A 24,012-nucleotide genomic window follows, 5' to 3' on the forward strand; every position below is an offset into this window, starting at 1 on the left:
ATATTTTATTTTCAAAATTTTTTATCAGTTTATATGTGTATATAAAATATCTCAAATTCATGCAGAATTCCTTATACGATTCCTTTTTGTGCGTTTTTTTCAGATTTCGATATGGACGAGATGTACATTGGCATTAGAATTCTTGAAATTCTAACTCGAATAACTTTTGTATGACATCGTCTATTTGCAATTCTTTTGATATCTCAATTATTAATTCATCTACGAGCTTATCGGATATCCTGTAAAGCAATATAATTAGTGTATATACATACATGTAAAATCATTTAAAAAATTTTTTTTAAATTAACATTTAAAATCAACATACGTGTAAAATCCGTAATCTATTTTTCAATATTATACTTACCACGCGACAATGTCCCATGGTTTATTTTGTGTGTTACTAGAATACATTGGAACCGATTCCATCAAACGTTGATATTCACGTCTATATTTCAGAAAATTTATTTCAGTCTCCTCAGAAACAACGAGCTCGATGTTATTCAATGAATTTGTCCTGCGCTTTCCTTCCCTCATCTATTAATACAGTATAATTACAGTCAATTAGTATAAAATTTTATTCTTTATACTCATAATCTCTTTAGTTATTCGTTTATAATTTACCTTTATTTCGAAATCTGACAGTTCTGTTAAGCTTTCATAGTTTGCTTGGCACGACGCGTCGCAATAACGCGGTATCTTTGATGCATTCTCTATCGATGACATACAAATCAGTCTCATGTTTTTGCCATTCTTTTGCGTTCCAGCCAAAGTTCTTAATGAAAACAAAATATTAATTTTTATTTCTCTCATTTTTCTCCTTATAATATAATAATAAGAAATCTCTTTATATATAATAATTCTCTTTATAAATATAAAGAAATTAAAACATATTAAGTATATTTATAAAGTACGGTCTAAACAATTACCTGCTTGTTTTAAGGTGTTCACATTCGCAATTGCTTCCTAAAGCAGAATGACATATATCACAGCTGATATTGGTGCTCTTAAGTGATTGATATTTCTGCAGAAATTCCATTAGTGTTTTTGTGGTAGTTTTCGGAACTGGCATCTCTGATTCACTTTGCTATATATGTAAATTTACAAAAAATATTTACAAGAGTGCAACCAAATTACTAACTGAATTTATTATTATATAAGATTTAAATCTTAGTTTTTAGGCAAGAGATAATTTTCTTATTATTATTAGTTTACCTTATTAGAAACAAAAGACATAAGGTCAGCTATAATTGGCACTAAGCTGGACAAATGTTCTTCCGTGATTGTCGTCACTTTATTCACCAATTCATCATCGTTGTTTGTGGTAGTGTTTTTAATAATATTTTCTATACTTTCCGATTGTTTCGAATCTTGCAAGTTGTCGGAAAGTTTTCTCGACGCTTTGGTTACTCTCCTTGTGAGCATCGCATTATGTCTTTCTTGTGTTTCAAAGTTGCTGCACTACAAAGCATATAAAAAATAAAATGAAATTTAATATTACAATATGTTTATTCCACACTATTCTAAATTCTTTACATTATCTGAATCTAGAGGTAGCATATCCATCACAGTTTTTATATCCTCCTCTTTTGCATATGTTCTATTCTTCCTAATGCTAATTTGATTTGCATCCTTAGACGATGTTACAGGACTAACATATGGCTGAATGGATATTGGCTCGTTGGAGATTCTTTTCACATTTGTATCTATTGCGTTATATTTTTTATCCTTCTGATAATGATCTAGAAAAATAACATGGATATAATTCGTACAAGTTAAAATATTACAAAATATATTTAATTTGTATGAAAAATAGATTTACATACTTGTTTTATGTTTAGAATTCCTTTTGGGAGCTTTGGCACTTTCCATATTATACATACTTAAACGATTAGATAACTGTTTGCGGTTTAACCGTTTTTTATTTGACGAATGCGGAGTGAAGGATGCCATCGACGACGTTTTATTGGAATCAAGAAGATCGTTTTCTACATGAAGCTTCAACTTTGACAAAATGATATTGCACTTGTTCTCAATATTCTTTCCCTATAATTAGAAAACCTGTAAGCGAATTTAAATCTTGCACTTTTGTTAGGTGCAGAAAGATGCAATTTATTTTCAAATATATATAAAATATATCATAAATTGATAATAATAAATAAAACATTACCAGCGCCAAAATATCAGTGTCCCCCGAATCCAGATAGTTTAAATGGAGCCTATCGCACATAGTCTTTAGATCGATAACTACTTGTAATATCTCTCTAAATTTTCCTGGATGTCCCTTGAGAATAGAACTAGGAATGTGTTTGCAATAAGCAACTAATGCATGCAGCAGTAGCTGATGAGCGGCGAGCAGTTTATGCTCGATCGCATGCATGTGGAGTCCGAGACTTCGGTGATTCAGTCTTATTATCGCTCGCGGCGATATAACGCACATATGCCTCTGGATGTCCTTCACGTATCGATTGAGATCGTACAGATAATTTCTCGAGAATCGTATGACGAATTCGGCGACGCACTGCTGCCGCCTCTGCAAATCTTTGATGCCGTCCGGCGGTGGAATGTTTCCCAGTCTGAACGCAATTTCGTCCAGCAGCTCGCAGATCTTCCTCTGCATCGTCAGAATTTTGTGCATGACAAATGGATCCGGTCGTACGTGAATAACTCCATCCGCGACGTCGTCGCGACGCGCGCTACTTTCAGGACTGGAATTATACTCGACGTCGTTAGTCGTGCGGTGAAGCTGCTTCGACGAAGATTGCTTCTTTCGCGATATCGCGTTTCCGGAGCGAGCTCTTCTGACGTATGATTTAAAATGTTCGGGCTCTTGCTTCTTTTCATAAGCGCAAGTATTCTTCTCTTCGGGAATTGTAAGCAGTAAATTGGTGCTACCTGTTCCGGTGTCTTTCGTAATTGGCATCTTCTTCGGAGTCGAGTCCCTGATATTGTTTACCTATTATTATGCGAACTTTAGCAATCTAATCGATATGTCTCTTTATCGTATTCATTATCATAGCTTTGTAGAAAATTTGCTCTTACCTTCAGTCTTTTCTTTTGATTATTTCCAGTTTTGCCGCACTCTTTTTTTATTCTATCAGACAGAATATCTGTCTCCAATTTTTCAAGTTCCTTGTCCGCTTCCTTCATACCTTCATCCAACAGCTGTTTAATACTTTGAATGGATGGTTGGATACCATTTTTATCATAACCATTGAACTTCTGCTGTTTGACGAAAGAAGCCCATATATTCTCCTCTTCCTCTCGACATCTCTGTCTGCGTACATCCTTTACTATGTACTTGAAACGATTTGCAGGTACGTACTGTAGAATAAAAGAACAAAGTGAATCTGTTTCTTTTCACAAAAACAGCAGTAAAACATACGTTGAAAAAATATAATACAACTATAAATGTGTACATATGTGCAGAATGACATATGATTGTATATGTCATAAATCATGTCTACTAAGTATATATCTATACCTTAAAATTATAATCTTCGCTTTCGTCCTCGGAAAGAAATAGATTTTCCGTTTCGTTATCGTTCAGATAAGCGGACTCCGTGTGACTCAAGAGAAGCGACATCCTTCCTTGGTTATGTGCGGTACTTCCGAAGGAACGTTCGCGCTCATTCGCGTCCCCTCAGCCGTGCCATAAATAACGGATATCAAAGGGAAGTAAATGTAATAATTTTATAAAACGGGATACACTGGGGCACGATTACTCGCATGGGAACGCGGAAGATGAACATGGAGATAAGTTCCTTTCGGTTTTTTTCCTGAACTGGGCTGAAATTGGGTGTAAAATCGATATCTTTTTTCTTGTTGAATTTTCTCCCCCCCCCCTCTCTCTCTCTTTCCCTCTTTCGAAGATAATTACTGTACTACTACTATAAAATTGTTTCAATAACGATGACATGGTACGTATATATAATATATATATATATATGAGACGATGACGCTCCGATCGATATTTATAATGAAATATTTCGCGGAATACAAATGCATTTTTCTCCGCGTGTCAGATTCCAAGAACAATAAAATATTGCTCCATTTTGTCTTAATAAAAAATCTTTTATTAAATCGCTTAATAAATATATAAATTCATAAAGCTGAAATCATCGGATTCAAATGATGGAATTCAATGAAATAGGTTTTATTTACGAGAAGATAATTTTTTCTTTTAATTTTTGCATTCCTTAATTTTTTTCCCGCGCATATAAATAATGAGAGAAAAAGCGTGCAATTATCCCTGCAGTCTCGCGTCGAGACGAGCCGAGAAAATAAATGGTCGAGGGTTTTTATCGTCGGGATCACGTGTTCGGGAGCGATACGATCGGAAAAGGCGTGGGCGCGGCTATAGGACGGATCAATACTACGTTCCGAGCGAGGTTCGGAAGGCGCGGGTTAACCTCGACGACGAATGGGGTGTATCCTCGTCGCGAGTCGCGGAGCGGGATCGGCGGTGCTCATCCGCGGCGCCCGACCGTCATCAAACGTCAAACGCGACGTCAAACGTCAAATGGACGTGGCCGCTTTCGCGCCGCTTCGGTCTAATCGTCCCGACGAGTTTCAACGATCCGCGAGATGACGGATGAGAAAATAGCTGCGAAATAGCTCTAGAAATATGATTTCCGATGGAAAACACGGAGGGTAGAAAACGAGGGCGATGAGCATCCCTGCGGGAAAGGCGGATGAGTTGTCAATGGAGGAAAAGGCGGGAGATTCGAACGCGGACGCGAGATTCGTCGATAATTCTTTGGAGACGCGAAGAAATGAAATTCGTCGGAATAAAATCGCGGATCGAGCGGATGGATTTTCGAGCGATCGCGGGGAGAAAGGACGAAGAAACGAATTTGCGTGGAAATTATTCGGAACTCGAGTTGCGAAAGGCGCCGAATGCTCGAACGTCACCGGCCAATCGGCGATCGACGTGACGTCACGATGTGCGCGCAGGACGTTCTCATTCAATCTTCGGATTTCGCTGCGCTCTCGCAATTTTCATCCGCTTTTCGTCCTATCGAATCTTCCGCGAGCTTGAATACATTCGGTAAGGTGTGCATCTGCGTGCATTTGTGTATTTTTCATCGAATATCCCTCGACACGTATTTTAGGCGCTCTTTAACGAAGTAACGTGTCTCTGAATCACTTATTCGCTCCGTTATTTTCTTGTGATCATTAATTCTTAGGCAGAGTTAAAAGGCCCCCCCTTACATGGCGTATGCCGTAAGATTCGAATGAGAAATGTTTATAAATCCTTGCAATTTTCAATTTTCCCATTTGCAATAATCGTACGTAATTGTATTATTTTCGCAGCGCGTTCAATCTGGAATTAATCGTCGTAAGAGTGTACATTTTTTAATTGATTTTTCTATTGCATTTTTTCATCTCGTTTTCTCCTCTTCGATTACTGCATAAGGCTTCAAATGAATAATATATAATATATAATAATATAAAATAATCTCTGGATTCATATATTTTCGAAAAATAGAGTTTAAATTTCTGCCTGAATCAAAAGTGTGAAAGTGTGAACTGGAATACTTTGTGATTTTATAAATATCTATAGATTCTTGTGTACAATTAATCCTAATTGTAAAATTATGACTTCTTCTAGGTTGCTTATGATAAGACACTCGAAGAAGCTTCATTTATGCTAACAAACTTGGGCTGTACAATTGTGTTTTCGCTTGACTGAATGTCAGTTATTCCATTGTCGAGAATAATAAGTATTATAAATAGATAAGAGAGAGGAAAACACAACTAGAAGGACAAGTTCTCAACAACAAGCTTGAAAATGACATCCAAAGTGCTGATGAAACTACCAACAGTGCCCTTTCCTCAAGTAAATTAATGTTTTTATATGTTAGTTTCTAAATTACTGCATAGAAATTATTCTTTTTACTTTTACTAAAATATACTCATATGTATACGTGTTTTTAATTCATGTAATTATTTTTTACAAGCATACTACTAAAATAAAATATAAAATTCTGCGGACATTGTTGAACGTTATTACAAATTATTGACAATATTTGCACACTGATAAAAAAAGATTCCAACCTTATAATTATAAGTTTTATATGATCACTTATATTATAGGGAAAGAAAGCGCCACCTGATTTGGTTTCTTTGAGCGAAAGGAATGATGGATTCGCACATGTTAGACATCAAAGCTTGAATATAGACAGAGTGGTGCAGCTTGAGCAGAACATGAAATTTTTACAAGAACAGCATCAAGCAACTTTGGTCGCTTTACATCAGGAGATAGAATCCTTGCGTCAAAGAAATAGAGGTAATAGAACTAACTTGTTAATTATATATACTTGCTGTCCTCGAATATCTTGCTTCTTACATCTTTTTATAAACTTTTGCAGATTTACAGTTTCAATTGGTATTCTCCAAAAGAGCACATTGCAACGTGGCTAGCAGTCCTTCTTCGCCTGAAGATAATGGAAATGGGTTTGCGAAATCAAAGGTATCTAAAACAACACTCTAGTCTGATTATTTGATAATATTTCTATGCTTTTCTCTAATATTTTTCTTCTTTTAAAGAATGTTTTCTATAAAATTGAAATTTAAAGGTTTAAATTGCATTTACAGAATAGCCCAATATGTGTCAATGTAACACCTCTGCAAGTGGAGCTTCTGGAGAAAGACTTACAAGACATTAAGGCATCATTACAAGAGGCAAAAACGCACAACCAATATTTGTCAAGCATTATAGAGCAGCAGAAAAAGTCAGTTTATTTTACCCTTAAAAGACATTATGCGCTAACGATAAACTAACATTTTATTTTTCTGCAGAAGATTGGACACAACCAAAGATCAGAAGAATAAAATTGAAATGACAGATGTGGGTATTCAAGTCGGAGATCCCGTACAAGCAAGTCTGGTTGTACTTTTGGAAGAATCGTACGCGATGGTAAAACGGTTACACAAGGAGAATATGGATCAGAAGAAGGAGATAGCCTCGCTGAGAGCGGCTTCCTCGGCAAATAATGCCGGTACCAGCAGAGGCGGACGCTCTCGCGACGGTAATAACAGTCATCACAGCCGTGTTTCGCCTACGAGTACAACGATGCAGGAACAGAGCTCTCGTAAATTTCCACCGTTACCGATACCGAGCTACTGGCATCGCAGATCATCGAGGTATCAGCTCGCAGAATTTTATTCCCGTATTTCATGTAGGAGTTGTCTTTAAAATATCCCCGATGCAATGGAATGTGAAACCTTAAGAGATAAAATCAGCGTGCAAATCTTATTACAGATACAACACAAATCGACACGAAAAGCCGGATCATCAGGCGGATGCGGCAGATTCGACTGTTTTACCCCAACTCCAGAACGGCAGCGTAAGATCAGCGGAAGCGGCTAATAGTTGTTTCGAATCGCCATCGTACCGATCGCGCGAATATCGCAATTACGGTCGTGATGGCAACAACCGCAAGTATAGAGGTCAAGCGTCGCGAAGGGAGAGTAATCATTATTACCATTCTCGCGATTTCAAGGACAGAAATTCTAAAGGTTATCCGAGGGACGCGGACGACACTGGCGAAGGATCGAAGGACGCTGATAATCCACGAAGACAGTAGAAGTATTCGTAGAGATCGTGCGATCTGGCGAGCTTTTTAGTTCTTCGCATTGGAATATGCGAATTGAGAATCTTTCGATACTATAACAGTTATATAAGAATAATCGATAACGAGCGATCAATGTTTTCTTGTACACATTCACTGGTGCTGATCAATCATGTCAGTCAGTTTTATGCATATATAGCTTGTAATAGAATAGCGACGACGATGACGAGTATAAGCTGTACGATTTTTGATGGAACAGTCTAGTCCAATACCAATTTTATTCGTTATAGGCTGATAAAGGAATATAGGAGAACTCGTGCTTTGTAGATCGATGATAATCAACAGCAGGATGTTTAGCGAAGGACTTTGATAGACAAAGAGATTTTTTTCCTTCTTATATATACACAGAGACAAGAGAAGACTCGACCAAGCTTGCCAAATGCTAGTTTTTTGGTTGTATTTGGTGAACTTGAGCTTAATATACATACGATATTCCAATGCTATCGATGTAGGTGTATATGTATATTAAACTTTTGTTCGATGATGAAGCGTTAAAGAACTGCTTCTCTTCGAGAATCGAACCTAGTCATTTTCACATATTCTATATTATTGAAACGGTAAATCATTGAATGATCTTGCTACTATTGATATACACATACATACATACATACAACATACATACATACATACATACAACATACATATATATATTTATATATGTATATATATTTATATATGTATGTATATATAATATATACATATATATATTTATATATTATATAAATATTATATATTTTCTTATATTTTTTATTAGTTTGCATCTATTTAGTCTACCTTTGATGTGTATATTTTGTTGTTCAATGTATATATGATGTATCATATGTTTTTAAAGCAAATATGAAATAATTTATTTTATGATGTATTATATTTTTAAAGCAAATATGAAATAATTTATTTCAATCTTCCAATAATATTACAAATTATATTGTTTTATAAAGACAAGTGTGCAATTATATATTAATTGTAGCTACAAATTTTATCTTTTTATTAAATTTCTTTCCTAACTCTTCCTTCGTGTATTTTGAAAAATGTATTATGAAAAAACATTTAGAAGTTACGAGCTTGCCTGTATTAATCAAGAAATTTTGCAATTATATTTTTTTCTATTTATAGGAAATGTAATGTTATTTCTGTGTTTACAAAATTAACAAAATTGTAGTATTATCGAACTTTAGTTTAAAGACTCACAGATATATTCTGTATGGAATAACATGGAAAAATCTATTACATTATTAATCAAGTTATATAATACCAGAATACTTTGTAATTATATAAAATCTTGTACGCTTGTGAATGGATGAATCTCATTAAAATAATATAATACTATAAAACCTATGTGTAATCTACATATTTTTCTATATAATGATTTATTTTCCATAATAATATTATGAATCTTTTATATATATTTTCGTATGTATATGTATATACATTTTTGTTGAGCGTATTTTGTTTGTCATATAATATTTATATAGGAATATGTTTTCAAAATTATTTTTTTTTCCTTAAAAACTATTTTTAAACTATTCTTTACACGAAAGAGTTTTACTCTGCATTTTCGATTTATATATATATATATATATATATATATGAATTTTTTTCCAAAAGATTTTTATTCCTTTTTTGATATCATCGGTTTAGAAACATTCTATGTAATATATATAATCTTTTTATTTAAATCTTACTTAATTCTGCGCATTATACGAATCGTTAATTTAAATTTTTAAAGAGATTGTTTTTTAAAATATATAAAATTTTAATACTTCATAAATAAATTATCATAATTATGAATATATAATTTTTTCAAACATTGTTAATATATTAATTTTTCTTATTTATCTTCTTACACACGATAGATAATTAAAAAAAATTCTCCCTCTTTTCCGAAAAAATTTATTATAAAATATATTATAGCTTAATTAAGTACATATTCAACACTACATACGTGAACAATCTCTGTAACAACTACAGACACGGCCGAGAACGGCAAATGTAAAAAGGATTGTGAACACTAAAAGAAGAGTACCCTGCAAACGGAAGAAGATTCTTCGGGGGAGTCCGCGTATGAGAATTTTAATAAAAGTTATAATTAAAATTAATCAATTAAAAGAGCGATCATGTTACCCACGTATATATAGGAACAACGCTGGACAATGAGCACTTGAGCGCTACAGTATTTACATGTTTATAAAGCAGTACAAGAACTTCGAGGTAGCGCACATTCAAGACAATGCTGACACTGAATGAATACCAGAAAAATTATGAAAGCTGCAGCGTATATAATTGCCACAATGTTTGAATGTACTTTACCATCGCACATTCCCGCAAGCCTTACATTTACATCACAACCATAAACATAAAACTAAAGACAACAAAATCGCGTTGATCGCAAACTAAAACGCATACTGATCGCGATTATCAGTCTATTAATAAATGAAAAATTACAGATAGTTTGTGTCGATAATAATAAATGTAATGTGACTGTATATATTATATATAGGATTTGATTGTATTCTATACGATTGTAGGGACTATATTCGTGTGTTTTATTTAAAGAATTAATCTCTATCTCTCTCTCGAATTTGTTCAACACGAAAAATCACAATATGCAGAAGTACATAAAACATGATTTAAAATAATTTTTCAACGTAATGACAAGAGAGAAAGAGAAGTGTTCTCAGAGATAAAAATGCTTATGCGCCTCACCCTGTATAGCCGACTGTCTACTACAATTTCAATCTGTGTACTTCATTTAACGGTTTATAATTTCGATCAAAATGGCCCCAAAATGTCAGTCTTTCCGTATGAATTTTGTTAATTTTATTACAAGTAATTGAGCACATATGACGTTGTCCCCGACTTGTGACTTATTGCGAAATTTACTTACATACTCTTATGTTATACGTTTTGCTAAAATATGTTTTACATACACAGCAATCGAAGGGAGCATTTCGTTCAATTACAGTTCAACGAGAGCATAAATTGTTGCGCAGTGATGCAGGATGCGTAATTATATATTGTACAATTTCGATTAAAACTACTGGTGTAAACGGTAAAACTTACGCAACAGAAGATCGTACTTTCGCTATCAAATTCTGTTTGCGAGATAAATTGAACCAAATGCTTTACAATTATATTCAATAATGAATACTTGATCATTTTCGAGACAGAAAACAGAAAGTACATCACTTCTTACGCGCGCGTCAATTGTGTTTTATGATAGCCCGTACATATAATTATCATTAGATGCTAGACACTCGTGTCAAACTCGCCATGTTAACAAGAGATACATTTTTTTTTTAAACTGACCTAGGATGATTTGATTATCGAATTGCATGGATAGAATATATTAATGCTTAATAATTACTTACACTCTTATCTCTCTGTATTATGCACATATTTCTCATTATCTCACTTACGCGGCTTGTTGCTTTTTTACTGTATTCGATACGTTGACACGTATCAGCTCGGTAAAGTGAAAAAAAAGACAACAAATTGTATAGTCAACAAATAAATAGGAACCAGCCTATATATGTTACACGTTATAAAATACTATTCATGAATAAAAGTGTAAGAATGTAACGTGGAAAACGCAGTCCTGAGGAAAAAAAATATGAGAGAACATTTTATACATCCATTGTCTTCCGTTTTACTAATTATCATATTGTAAGATATGATAAATATCTCTCTATTCGGGGTGCAAAAATGTTTATGATCGCTACACCATTATTCTTCTCTTCTTACCGTACGCTATTTTCATCATGTTTGCCGCCTCCATCACGAGGCTGTCCAGTATAGCTACCGTGAGTCCATTCTTCACCACCAGCTCGTCGTGATGAAACTTTGTCCATTCGTCCTCCTCGGCTTGAGCTTCCCTCGCCAGCAACTCGTCGACGCGATCCCTACGTTTCCTGCTCCAACGCATCACCATGTTCTCCCTCTGCAGTTTCGTCTTGAAACCGAACAGCGTGGCGACTTCCTTGTTAACGTACTCGACGAGCTCCTCCACGGTCTTCGGAATCTTCATCGCGGGCTTCGTCTTCACGTTCGGCTTCGTCCAGCTCGGGCCAGGCTTCTCGTACTCCGCCCGAAAGACCTCCACGATGATCTCCTTGCATAGATCGAAGAGGAAGGTGTTGTATATCCGTCTGTCCCTGTTTTCGCCCTTATCCTTGATCGACTCGTAAATCTCGCCAGGCGCTTCCAGACTCGCAATATCCTCGCCGGCCAGTTTAGCACTGTATATCAGAGTTGTGGCCTTCTCGGTGAACGATGTCAGTTCTTCCACGTTGGATGGAATCACGGTGACCAGCGAAGGTGAACCCAGCGAAGTCGATAATCGACCATCTCCAGGCGGGGTGTAGGGAGGCGGCGGTTTATTCGGTATTTCTCGAACGTAGAAGGACACTTCCTCCGCTTCCAATTTCTTGATCTTGAAAAGATAATACGTACACGTTAATTTAATGTACTATGTTGGTGACAATTGATTATAATTCATTATACGTATAAAAGACACGAACCTCCAATTCGATCTGCAGTTGTTCGATGCGAAGCAACTTGGCTTCCAATTCGGCGACCTCGATACCGGGTTGTTCCAGCGAAGCTGTACGGAATAGAGGAAGAAATATATATTTGTATCGATTAAATACTGTAGACACAGGCCGAGAGACAAGTTTCTCGGGAAAAGCAACACGAGAGAGCCTTCACATTACATTTGGGGGGATTGATAAGTTTGTACTCGAGTTGAGTGCTCTAAAAAAGAAGGAAAAGAAGGGTTGCAAGGAACGGGGGAGGCAAAAAGAAATAGGAAAACGTCCAGTATATAGAGAAACAAATGTTTTCAATGCACGTATAAAATGGTACAAAGCTGTGACAGGGTGTTGGACATTCCATATAACATCTGTACACAATTTGTACACGATATCTTCTGATATAGAAGAAAAATTCAGAGAGAGAAGAGAAAGATAGACAAAATAGTTGATGAACTGAACTTGTGTCGTGATGATGCACAATATTTACAGGCCTTTCTTGTGAGCGCATACAGATTAATAATAATCAAAGGATCAAGCATTTCATGCGACATCGACATTGAGATAATAACAAGTCAATGTTCGTATCATTCGTAGTTTCGTGTATTACCTTTAGATAAATATAATCTCGACTTTGCTATTTGTCTGAAAATAAACAACACATGGCTATACCAGGCAACGCTTTTGCACAGGAGAGCACACAGCCATTATAAAAAAATAAAAAAAAAAAAACACAAAAAGTGTTTTTGTATATAGTATGTAAAAATGTGTAACAAATTGAGATGCGAGATAAATATGTATATCGAGAGTGATGACTCTCAGATGATGGTCAGCCCACATAAAATAATTGCATCGCATGATTTCGGTCGAGAACATGTACAACAAGTAATTCGTAATAAAGAGAGAAAGAAAAGATCCACTATCTCTCAACATACACATATAAATAAATTGATTTTTCGTTTGAAATATGTTATTCGATTCCTTTTAGTTCACTCGAATAGCATCTTTCAAAGATTATTGTCTTGTTCTAACGTGTAAGATCTCTCGATTAGATTATTCCGCATGTGTTTATAAACACCTACTCGATACCAAAACATTGATTGCATCATAATATCGTAATTTTTACGTTCATTTTTACACTCATTAGTACATGACGCGTTTCAAGTTTGAAGAATATATACAATCAGACGGACAATTGATTAAAGGATTAATACTGATTCACATACATTATATATGTATATATATTTTTATATAAAATGTATTATTATATATTATATAATATATAATATATACAATTATATTATATATAATAATATATAATTATAATAAATATAATATATATATACAATTCAAATGGTAGAAATTTACAATCGGTTGATTCTGTATATCGTCTACTATATATATTTTCGATTTCATATATAAATATAAAATATATGATATAAAAAAAATAATTCTAAAAAAATATTTTAGAATACCTTTTAATTTATCGATCATAGCCGTGATGTCGTTCTCGGACGTGGCGACGATGGACGCCGAGTGAAAAGAGTTGGTTTTCAAGTCGACGTTTTGATTCGTCATCGCTTTGGAACCGCTCAACAGATCGTCGTCCAGGATATCGATGTCCAATCTGGAATCGTTGAAGTCTCTCGGCGAGTCCATCTCGATGTCGGAGACGCCTCTCGGAGTATCGCCGGCTTCGCTGGATTCACCGGACGAGCCATCCTGTTCCTGCAGCCTCGAGACTCTCTCCTGCAATTCGTATATTATCCGGGCGGACTTGTTATCCTCCTCGTCGTCGTCCTTCTCCTCGGGCAAATCCCTATCCCCGGTGGCCTCTACTGCTAATTCTACTCCTTTCAGGAATCGGTCTCCCGATTCGTCGTCCACTTGGTAAGATTTCTCCTCGATGTCCTCGCGTCTCGTCATCATCTTATTCATCATCTCGGGAGACGAATTGTCATCCTCCGCGGATGATCCTTCCGCGTCTAGTAGCTCGCTGATCTCCTCCTGCGTCTCGCTCTGCGCAGCACTTTTCTCCTCGTTCCTCTGCAAATTGCTCGTAGAATCGGACGATGATCTTTGCGAAATTTCGTCCAGTATTCTCAGTACTTCCTCCGATCTCTGCGTAGCTTGATATTTATCCGGCAAGTTGGAAGATTTCCTCGCGACGCCCTTCGCCTTCGTTAAGTCATTTTTGTCTAAAATCTCAGACACCTCGAGACTCTCCTCGGAAATATCCTCGTACTCTGGATCCTTCAATATGTCGAAAGTTTTGTTGAGATTTTCGATTGTCGGCGCATTGTCCGGTATTTCGTCAATCCAATTCGTCTTCCCAGTTGTATCGTCTGTTTTTTCTTCAATTTCTTTAATATCAGAGACTGCATCGTCTATCATTGATTCCGGAAAGTCACGCGATGCAATGATTTTTTCCACGGTATCCAATCCGCTTTCGGCAACTTCCACCAAATTATCCAGTTGCTCGCCATCCGAGCTATCTTGCTCCAAAATTGATTCCAAACATTCTTTTATCTCTATAATATCTTTCTTCTCTTTAACAGCGCGATTCTCGTCTTCATTTATGTAACTCGCGGCGGATTCTTCTTCTTCGGCCAATTCAACTTTAGCGTCGATCTCAAGTTCCGATAAGACATTATCCTCCACGCTATCCGAATCCACTTCTGTTATTATAATTTCTTGTATTTCCGGTATCGCTTCGCGCGGGCTCTCTTCGTTATCTATTTCGACGTGCAAATTTACCTTTACTTTCTCTTCGGTTTCGTCGACCGCTTGTAACGAAATATCTATTACTTTTTCAGGTTTATTGTCGTTACTTGGATAGTCCACGTTACTTTCGCTTATATTTTCTACATTTATTTTACTTTGCGCTTTGTTACTCAAGGACGAAAGATCCAAGATTGCCTCATCGGTTTCGTCATTTACACCGATATTCATATCACCTAAAATTCCTTCGAAACGATTATCTACGCCGCCTCGCTGATCGTTTTCCACGATATCCTTAACTTTCTCCAATAATTCGGCCATGGAATCCGAGATTACGTTATCAAGCTTTTCACTTTCTTTGTCAGAAATATTCTCTTCTCGATCATTTTCTCTAGCGATTATATCTAGTATATCGTCAAGTTCGTCGTTACTTTTCATCACGTGAGATTCCGTTAATACGTTATTAAACGTAATATCGTGCACCTCGACTTTAGTGGATTCTCCCTTCGGAATACATGTCGACACATTTATGTCATTTGCCGAATTAATTTCAGCCTCCAGATTCGTTGCGTCGTCAACGCAACACGATACGTTTTTCTTCGAGAAATTATTCGAAGTATCGTCTGTCTCAACTCGCGATCTCGAACTCTCATCTCGTTCTCCAGTACTGATTTCATCCTGCGGAACTTGGAACGAATCAGACGTGGTCCAATTGCTTCTATCCTGAGAGATATTTTCCGTGCTAATTGTCGTATGCGACTGATCCTGATTAGCGTTAGATGCGAATGCCAGATGTGAATGTTTGGTATGATGGACTAAACTTGTTTCAACATCTTTATCGAGATTCTTCGATATTCTCGTATCATCGATTCCAATTCCCGCTTCCAATACCTCGGGAATATTATTATCCGACGATTTCGAATCTTTGCTGGCAACAACACGTAAGGCTTCGCTTGAAACTGCGCTTTGCGTTTCGCAATTTTCCTTCGAACGGTGACCCGAAATGATAGGAGAATGAAAATGTTCGGAAAATTTCAACAAATGTTTCGCTTGATTTTTTACAGAATCCTTTTCCAACTTTTCTTCGTTTAAATTAATGCTTCGTTCACTTATACGTTTCTTTGAGTCATCGATAATTTGCGTCGCCGTATTCGCTGCGCGATCGAGATTTTTTCTGCTCTCTGACATTTTGGAAAAAATCTCAGAAATGGATTTTACCTCGAGCTCCGAGACTAAATCATTCAACAATTCTTTGTCCTCATTTTCTAATACCGCACGTGAACCTGAACTTTTAACGTGTTCTGATATCATCGATTTCTCTATTTCATTCATAATCTCTTTGCTCTTAGCTTCGTAATCAATTTCACGAGCCAAATCGGAGAGATGAACTTCTTCCGAGATTATCGATATTTCGCTATTTATTATTTCGTCTGATTTATATTTATCGTGACTCAAATCGTCGAGAGATTTTGATTTTTCATTATTTGCCGAAAGAGAATCGGTATTAATTTCACCCGATATTGTATGCTTCTCCTCATTTGAAATATTATTTGAAATTTTATCGCTAAAAACTGTTTTAGATATTATCTCTGATATATCCTGCGATGTATTTTTTTCGTCGATTTCTACTTTAGACTTTTCATGCGATTCGTTATTCAAGCGCGACATCATTTCCGAAAACGTTTTAATATCCTTTTCGATAGAACTTATATCCTCGCTCAGGTTCTTATTATTTAACTGTAAAAAGTCCAATTTCCTTGAATAAGTGAATATATCGGAATCAGCGACTGTACGCGCAGCGCTTTCCGTGGAATAGTCGGATTTACTCGGAACGGATTTTATATAATCGACATTTTCTATTTCCCGATTCTCAGATTCTCGAGTCGCGAGATTCGTCTTTGGCTGAGATCGATCGCCATCAGTCGTTGATCCTTTACTTGTCCTTGATTCGGTGTTGATCGTACTGTGATCTACAAATCTTGCATCCGATAATGTACGCACTTCCGATTCCGATCTTCCTGTACTGAGATTTGTTTCAACGTCTTCTTCAACATTGCCGGATATGCTATTTCGTTTTGTCTCGGCAGTGCCGGATTCTTCGTTTTGCGTTTCCATAGAAAGAGTATATTTTTCCAAATGTGCATCATTTGCGGTCGATAATACCGAAGTCGCTGTTCGAATTTTATCATAAGCTTCTGACGACGTATATTCGTCGGGAACGATACGATTGTCCTTTAATTCTGAAATGTTTATGTTTTTGGTATTTGTATATTTTGTAGATTGTTTACAACTATCCCTTTCTTGTTTATCATCGTACGTTATAGGAATAACTTTCAACAGACTTTTTTGCTGATTTCTCGTCAGTAAAAGATCAGATTCCGATTTAGATCTCAATAAATCACTACTTTTATAAATGTCTTGTATCCTCTTCAGCGGTATTTCGGGTACTTTGAAATCTGCCAATAACTTTGGTTCTATAGCTAACTTGTCGGTTTCTTTAACAGTTTTCTTCGTTTCCAACTTTTTACGCATTTCGTGGATGGTCATATCGTACTTCTGTAAAAGAAAAACAGAAATTTCAGAGAAAAATATCATTAAATAATTATACACTTACTTATATTTACTCTATACTCTTACTTTAATCTGATTCAGTAAATTTGCTTCTAAAGCACGTAGCTGTTTTTTTGTTTGCTTCTTAGCTTCTCTTTTTAAACGCGCCATTTCAATGCGTCGTTCCTCCAACTTTTCAGCAAGAAGTCCTATTCTCCCCTCGACGTCACTTGTATCGGACGAAATAGTGGTATCTATAAAAGAACACAATCAGTATTATGCAAAAAAAAAAAAAACTAATATTTAACAAAAAAATGTCATAATAATTATAATATTCTATAATTAAAAATCCATAGAGTCCCAGTACTAAACCACTTTTTTCTTCAAACTTAGAAATATGAGTTATTACAAATTTCAATTTTAAATTCATTAGAGAAAGCACACTAAATTATTATTAAACTATTATGATTATAATTAAATTTTTTTAAGCGACGACACTTTTATGTAGAATTACTTTTGCGTGTTACCTAGCTGATTCAAGACATTGGAATAAGTTGCAACAAGTTTAAACGCCGTCTGCTCCATACGAGTTACACGGTCCTCTTCCGTTTTTAATCTCGCGTGCCACGCCATCCAGTCCTTAATACAGTTCTTACGCGATGCAAGTGCAGTTTCGCGTGCGGTTAAAATTCTGAAGAGAACAGAACAGAAGAAAATGTACTCCAAGAATATGCATGTGCATGCTTGTCATGCGGACTGACTCTCTGCAGAGAATCTATTTTTACAATGCTTTACTCGATCTGGCGCGAATGCATAGTTTATTATTAGACTTCCCGACACATAACTTTAGTGATTCAAGATTTTATTAGCGGAACATACGTTCGCGTATGTGAACTTTTGTTCGCGTTAAATGACGTAAAAGAATATTTGTAACGTTAAAATAAAAGAGAAGATAAAAAAGGGAAAAAATGCGTATATAACCATGTGTTACTTACTGTTCCAAATTTCTGTCTTGCGATCTAACGACTATAGATTTTGATAAATTTTTCTCGCTTTCTTTAGAACTGCGATGGGAAAAGGCAAAAGTACTGATTCGAGACGTGGATATATTTTGAGTGCTGCGTTCATTTCTGGCAGAATTCTCATCATTTTCAAGTTTTCTGTTGGAAATTTGACTGGACACGTTTTCCTTACTCTCGTAATCGTTAGACGTTTCGCTCGACTTTAAGTTTTTATCCTTTACAAGTTTCGAATGCTTAACAGGTATCTGAAGCGATTTTTGGCTTTCATTATAATCTAACTCACTTAAAATTGAACCTTTGTTATTGTTAAGCAATTCATGCTCAAGTTTTGTTCGTTTATCTTGATGTTTGGTAACTTCTTCGGATAAATAAGAACTTGATTTGGATTGTATATTTTCCGTTAATGTACTGGAAGATGATTTCACTTTTTGATACTTTAAATTCTTGTGCTTGGAATTTGCATTTAACTCATCGCTGTATTGCAACTTCTTGGATATGTCTCTGTCACTTGTAACAGATTTATCAATTTTCTTAGAACTTTTACTCAAATTTGTCTGCAATATGTCTTCAGAAATTTGTGACGATTGTGTCGTTTTCGAAACAGTATCTTGAGTTATCGTGTTTATTTCTTCCTCTATAGATTCATTGTTTACGGTTACGATATTGGAAGTCGACTCTTTTTCTTTCGCGATGGTCGCAGTTTGCACAGAGAGATCTTGCGACGTTCTCGATTTCTTCGACAATTCTTCTACTAACGTATCGGATTCGGATTTTGCGTGATCAGGTACTGACGTATTTATTAATTCTAATTTTGATGATTGCGATACTCCAATCGATGATTCCTGATTTTCCAAGAGTCGTTTCATCTTCATAGGATGGCCTTGAATCCATTTCGATTCCATATCGCGCTGATTTTGCTTCCGCTGCAAAATATCCGCTCTAGGCATTTTTTCTTCATATTTTCGAGATCTTAGCTCGTGCTTCGATATAGCTTCGTTTCTTTTCGGTGACATTACCGGATCCTTTTCTCGTAATTCTTCACCTTTAGTCAAGTCATCGGATTTGACCGAATCCAGTTTGATCGAGTATATGTCGCCCTCGGATCTTTGTAAACATGACTCTATATGAAAGCCATCATGCTGAGATTTATCGGATTCAATCACGGAGCTCTTAGAACTATTGCTGCGTATGTCGTAACCCTTCATAGGACCCGATAATCTTCTCGGTGATGAGCTATCGGCACTTCTCTTTAATTTCGTTAAAATATTCCTCGCCGACATTTCCGGATTAAACATATCTTTCTGCTTTTGTAATATATTCATTCGTTCCTGGCTCGCGCGTTGATGCAATTTTTTTATCCTATTAATAAACAATATACTTTAATACAAAAGCACTTAAAAGCAATGTACAATTATATAAATTTTTAATAATTATAAAAATATTACTTACTGGCAAAGATATTCTTGCTCTTGTTGTAGTTTTAATACTAGAGCTCTCTGTTTCTTTTTTACGGAACGACTGTCTTGTCCCGTGTCTCTCAAAACACGCTTCTGTTCTTCTAACTGCGCCAATTTTTTAGTTTTGTCGTTTAATGTTTTTTCTCGAAACTTTAACAACTCCTTCATTTTATTGCATCGTTGATTCTCATCTCTTATAAGCTGTTCTATCTAAAAAGGAGAAAAACAAAATAATTAAATATTCAATTAATGTGTAATATATTTACAAATGTACATATATAAAATAAAATACCTCTAAATCCATATACTGATTAATTGAGAACGTCACATCTCGAGTCGAGATACTAATTTCAGTCCCGGTTTCCGTTTTTATCGATGAGGTAGTTTCATGTAAACTAATCTCCGACGTAGTCTTTATTCTGCTTGGTACTGATATATCTTCTATTTGGTCCAAATTCTCGAATTGCTCAATCGAATTTAAAAACTGTTGATGAATATCATTTTCCACCGAAGATGATTGTTCGTACAGCTTTTCATCGATTTCCAATATTTTGTATTCCGCGTTTTGTTTGTCCGTGGATATGTTCGTTTGAGTCGCTATATCGTTCACCGTTTGAGTTTGTACTTCCGCCACTTTGACCACCGCTATATTTCCATAATTAATACCCGCCGATTCGTCAACGTTAGTTTGATTTGTCAGAACGTAATACTTTTTGTTAAAATGTGGTTCGTCGCTTGGTCTCCATATTTCGGTGATATTCTTTTGCGCACAGTCAATTGAATCCAATACTGTTATAAAAAATATTTTGGATATTTAGTATATATTCTCCAGTTATATTCTTATTATCAGATAGAAATAATTGCGCGCTAATAAAAATGGGTCTCTTACCTTTCTCAACAGTTTTATTATCAACTACACAGCCATCTTCAACAGTTCTCTCCAGTTCTTCATCTTTTTCAGTTACTTTTTGTGAATTCTTTTGTTCTTGCTCGCATTTAGTATTGTATAAACACTTTTCAACATCTATAACTTGCCTAAGGGACTCGTTGAAAGTATCGTAAAGCTGCAGTTCTGCTCGAAATTGCTTATGTAAAGCTTTTGGATGCATCTAAAATTTCGATATAATTTTTACTTTTAAAAAAAATATATATATATATATACACATTTATATATTCACCAATTGTCCTTCTTCTTGCTCTTTCTCAGAATTTACTGTTGGTTTATACTTTGGACATCTCGCATCCACTTCTGAATCACTACTTGGGATCAAGTTTCTTCTTCGTTTAGACCTGACAAAATTTACTGTTTCCGGCGTAGTTAAATCTTGAAATTCTTGTGGGAAATAACCGTCTCTGAAAGAGATTCTTCTAGCATCGAATAATACTTCCGGCAATATATTGACATCTACATTGTTCGAATCATCATTAGTAGTTGTTTCTTTACTTATAACGATGCTCTGGGAATATGATTCCTCGTCTTTCTTAGTACTTGTGCTCGTGAGCTGTCTCTCAGAGTGTTCCGCATATTTCAGATTCTCGGAAGTTTTAATCGCTCTGGCAAAATTAATGTTTTGTTTAATTTCCGTAGCCGTTTCGAGATCCTTACTCTTCGATGGCTGTGTAGAATTTATATGATAAGCACGATTCTTGGAACTATTTGTTTCAGACATAGATCCGATATCCTCCGATGGCTCCGAATTAGCGCTGTGTTGCTTTCCCTCGACTTTGTTATTCGACATTTTACTTTTGTCGTACACTCTCTTTATTTGCTCCTTATAGGTACTGTTTGATTTATCTTCCTTCAATTGTCTATTTTCTGAATCAAATGTATGATCAGATGTATCTGAATCTGATTTCGAGTCTTCTATCTCAGGTCTTTGCTTCATATGGCAAATATCTTTAGATTTAGTTTCAGTATTTTTACATAAAACGCTAATGTTATTATCTCTCAGTGTAATTCTATCCGACAAAAGTGATTCGTTGCTCGATATTCGACCTATAGAATTATCTCTCAATTCTACAGACTGTGCATTAAAAAACCTTTGTCTTTTATCATTATCTTTTTTAGTGGTGGAAATTGTAACATTTTTATCTTTTAATTTCATCCACAGAAAATCATTACTTGTAGCATAAAATAATTTATCATTTTTTGGTAATCTCACATTGCTCGTATTGTTTGCCTCTTTTCTGGAAACGTGTTTTGGGCTTCGACTGCGTTTCGTATGCTCTTGCACAGGTTCGTCCCTCTTTGCACACAAAGAATCGTCTTTTTTCATTCTCTTAGATTTATTTTCCTTTTCCCTGGAGCTGTCTCTAATGTGTTCCTTCTTTTTACACAAATTGGATGCTATGGATACATTTGGTGCTTTCAATGGCTCTATGTTTTCACAATTAATAATTGACGATCCATCTGGAAAGAAAAAGTCCAATTTTCTTTGTACTTTTTCACCAGTTCTTAGCATTCTATCGGATCTATCATGTGCAAATTCCTTTGCAGTTATTTCAGACTTTGTTGAAGGCAGTTCCTTTGAGACAGAATTATCTATACTGGAGAAGTCCAATGTTTTTGGGGAAATTTTCAAATCTGGAACTTTCAGTGGTTTGATATAATCCATTTTCGGTACAATTGGATACAAATTCTGTGTACTATTTGCTTTCAACACTGAAGAAGTCAAGTTGTTGCTTTTTGCTTGAGAACTTGGATTGTATGCTTTTGAGCTGGTATTAATACAATCTCCTAAAGCGAGCTTTTGTTTCACTGCACTGATAAATGTAAAAGGATATGGTTGGACAGGGTGGTATGATAGCAAATTTTCTATACTCTTTATGTCAGGTGCGGGAACTCGTGAGTTAGCTAATTGATTTTCGATAGTTTGCCGTTGCGCTTCCAAATCTAATGAAATCTGTGTTGTCTGAAATGAAGAAATTATTTATAGAATTTTTACATATAAATTATATGAGAAAGAAATAACAAAAATCACTCACAATAGCAGAGGTTTCCGCACGTTTAGCAATAATATCTGGATCCGAAAAAAAGACATATTTTTTTTTATCCTCAGGTTCTTCTTTCTGACTACTACTCTTCATATCTTTATTCTTGAACCATGTAGATAACATTCCATAGAACCATCACAGATAACATTCTATATTCCTTGGATGCACATAAATATAATGAAACACAACGAAGCTGCAACAAAAAAATATCACAATTTACTTTCGTACATTAATGAGAAAATTTTTAATAATTTAAAACAATGTGTTTATACATTTTTAACCAAACTATTCTATTTTTGCAAAACTGTATCATTATAATCAGGTTTAAGAATTCGCAAGTTGAGAAATCGATTATTTTACAATCTTTTATAAAAGAGCACAACAAATCACTCATTTACATTTACGCAAACTTAAAAATTCTAAATTGATTTAAACAAATAGATTCAACTACTCTATAATGCATTAAAAAAACATAAAGCATTCTTTTAATGTAACATAATTTTCTCGATGACAACCATCAATTAGACGGGAATGAAACGTGACATTTCGAAGAGAGAGGTACAATCCTACGCACACTGTCGACTTATGGCGCTATATTTTAAAGATTTTTCGGCAAAGTGACAATTGCGATCCGCGATCGAGGATTCTGCGAGGGGGATCCTTACCACGAGCGTCTCGGGGAAGTCGCGCTTCAGCCTTTTTTTAATTCTTTTTTCTTCACAAAGCGTACATAACGCGCGCGCACTACGTACTTGCGCTGGTATCGCGTTCTCAGCAGTTTATCACAACGGCCGTTTGTAAACTGTGATCACGTGGTATGTTAGGACCCGCTACTTCGCGATCAAACATGGCAACCGCGGGGGGAGGAGGGAGAGGTAGACGCACGCACACGGGATGTGATCGATAAATAATGCGAACGCGCGAGAATCTCGTGGAGAACGTAAAGAAACTCGCGCACGCTTCCTTCGCATCGCGTCACCGACGTATATATTACACTTTTGATCTCGCCATAGAAGCGCACAGCTGTTTTTGACACCGCAGGATCCTTCGGAATTTGTCTCCCACTTTCTCCTTTTCCCTTTACCTTCTTTTTTCTCTCTCTCTCTCT

General features: G+C 35.7%; 3 protein-coding genes across 9 annotated transcripts; 1 reads left to right on the plus strand and 2 right to left on the minus strand.

The window, feature by feature from the left end:
- Positions 1 to 29: 29 nt before the first annotated feature.
- Positions 30 to 3,904, minus strand: LOC145936807 (uncharacterized). Of its 2 annotated transcripts, XM_083039387.1 has the most exons (10): positions 3,482 to 3,904; positions 3,040 to 3,321; positions 2,168 to 2,953; positions 1,824 to 2,043; positions 1,534 to 1,739; positions 1,213 to 1,458; positions 927 to 1,084; positions 622 to 772; positions 365 to 534; positions 30 to 239 (listed from the first exon to the last, which is right to left on the minus strand). In XM_083039387.1, exons 1-10 carry the CDS (start codon positions 3,581 to 3,583, stop codon positions 134 to 136), a joined length of 2,427 nt encoding a protein of 808 aa, XP_082895513.1. In that variant the 5' UTR covers positions 3,584 to 3,904; the 3' UTR covers positions 30 to 133. The 2 variants fall into 2 exon arrangements, with proteins under 2 accessions (XP_082895513.1, XP_082895514.1); XM_083039388.1 differs by lacking the exon at positions 3,482 to 3,904 and having other exon boundaries at positions 2,168 to 2,939; positions 3,040 to 3,168.
- Positions 3,905 to 3,974: 70 nt separating this feature from the next.
- On the plus strand, positions 3,975 to 8,431 carry LOC145936808 (uncharacterized). Of its 4 annotated transcripts, none has more exons than XM_083039393.1 (7): positions 3,975 to 5,047; positions 5,612 to 5,839; positions 6,097 to 6,289; positions 6,372 to 6,472; positions 6,598 to 6,734; positions 6,805 to 7,146; positions 7,265 to 8,431. In XM_083039393.1, exons 2-7 carry the CDS (start codon positions 5,792 to 5,794, stop codon positions 7,587 to 7,589), a joined length of 1,146 nt encoding a protein of 381 aa, XP_082895519.1. In that variant the 5' UTR covers positions 3,975 to 5,047; positions 5,612 to 5,791; the 3' UTR covers positions 7,590 to 8,431. The 4 variants fall into 4 exon arrangements, with proteins under 4 accessions (XP_082895519.1, XP_082895516.1, XP_082895515.1 ...); XM_083039390.1 differs by having other exon boundaries at positions 3,982 to 5,052; positions 6,802 to 7,146; positions 7,265 to 8,427; XM_083039389.1 differs by having other exon boundaries at positions 3,982 to 5,047; positions 6,802 to 7,146; positions 7,265 to 8,427.
- An 889-nt stretch (positions 8,432 to 9,320) lies between these two features.
- Positions 9,321 to 24,005, minus strand: LOC145936806 (uncharacterized). Of its 3 annotated transcripts, none has more exons than XM_083039384.1 (12): positions 23,570 to 24,004; positions 22,896 to 23,097; positions 21,089 to 22,822; positions 20,800 to 21,019; positions 20,203 to 20,699; positions 19,903 to 20,120; positions 18,427 to 19,812; positions 17,959 to 18,122; positions 17,519 to 17,685; positions 13,636 to 17,437; positions 12,152 to 12,234; positions 9,321 to 12,063 (listed from the first exon to the last, which is right to left on the minus strand). In XM_083039384.1, the coding sequence occupies exons 2-12, from the start codon at positions 23,025 to 23,027 to the stop codon at positions 11,350 to 11,352; spliced, it is 9,117 nt and encodes a 3,038-aa protein (XP_082895510.1). In that variant the 5' UTR covers positions 23,028 to 23,097; positions 23,570 to 24,004; the 3' UTR covers positions 9,321 to 11,349. The 3 variants fall into 3 exon arrangements, with proteins under 3 accessions (XP_082895510.1, XP_082895511.1, XP_082895512.1); XM_083039385.1 differs by having other exon boundaries at positions 23,479 to 24,004; XM_083039386.1 differs by lacking the exon at positions 9,321 to 12,063 and adding an exon at positions 12,771 to 12,805 and having other exon boundaries at positions 23,570 to 24,005.
- Between the last annotated feature and the right edge of the window lie 7 nt (positions 24,006 to 24,012).

The sequence above is a fragment of the Prenolepis imparis genome, unplaced genomic scaffold (assembly GCF_030444845.1).
Source record: "Prenolepis imparis isolate NDT839.2.m4 unplaced genomic scaffold, iyPreImpa1.0 SCAF_5, whole genome shotgun sequence".
Classification (NCBI taxonomy): Eukaryota; Metazoa; Arthropoda; class Insecta; order Hymenoptera; family Formicidae; genus Prenolepis; species Prenolepis imparis.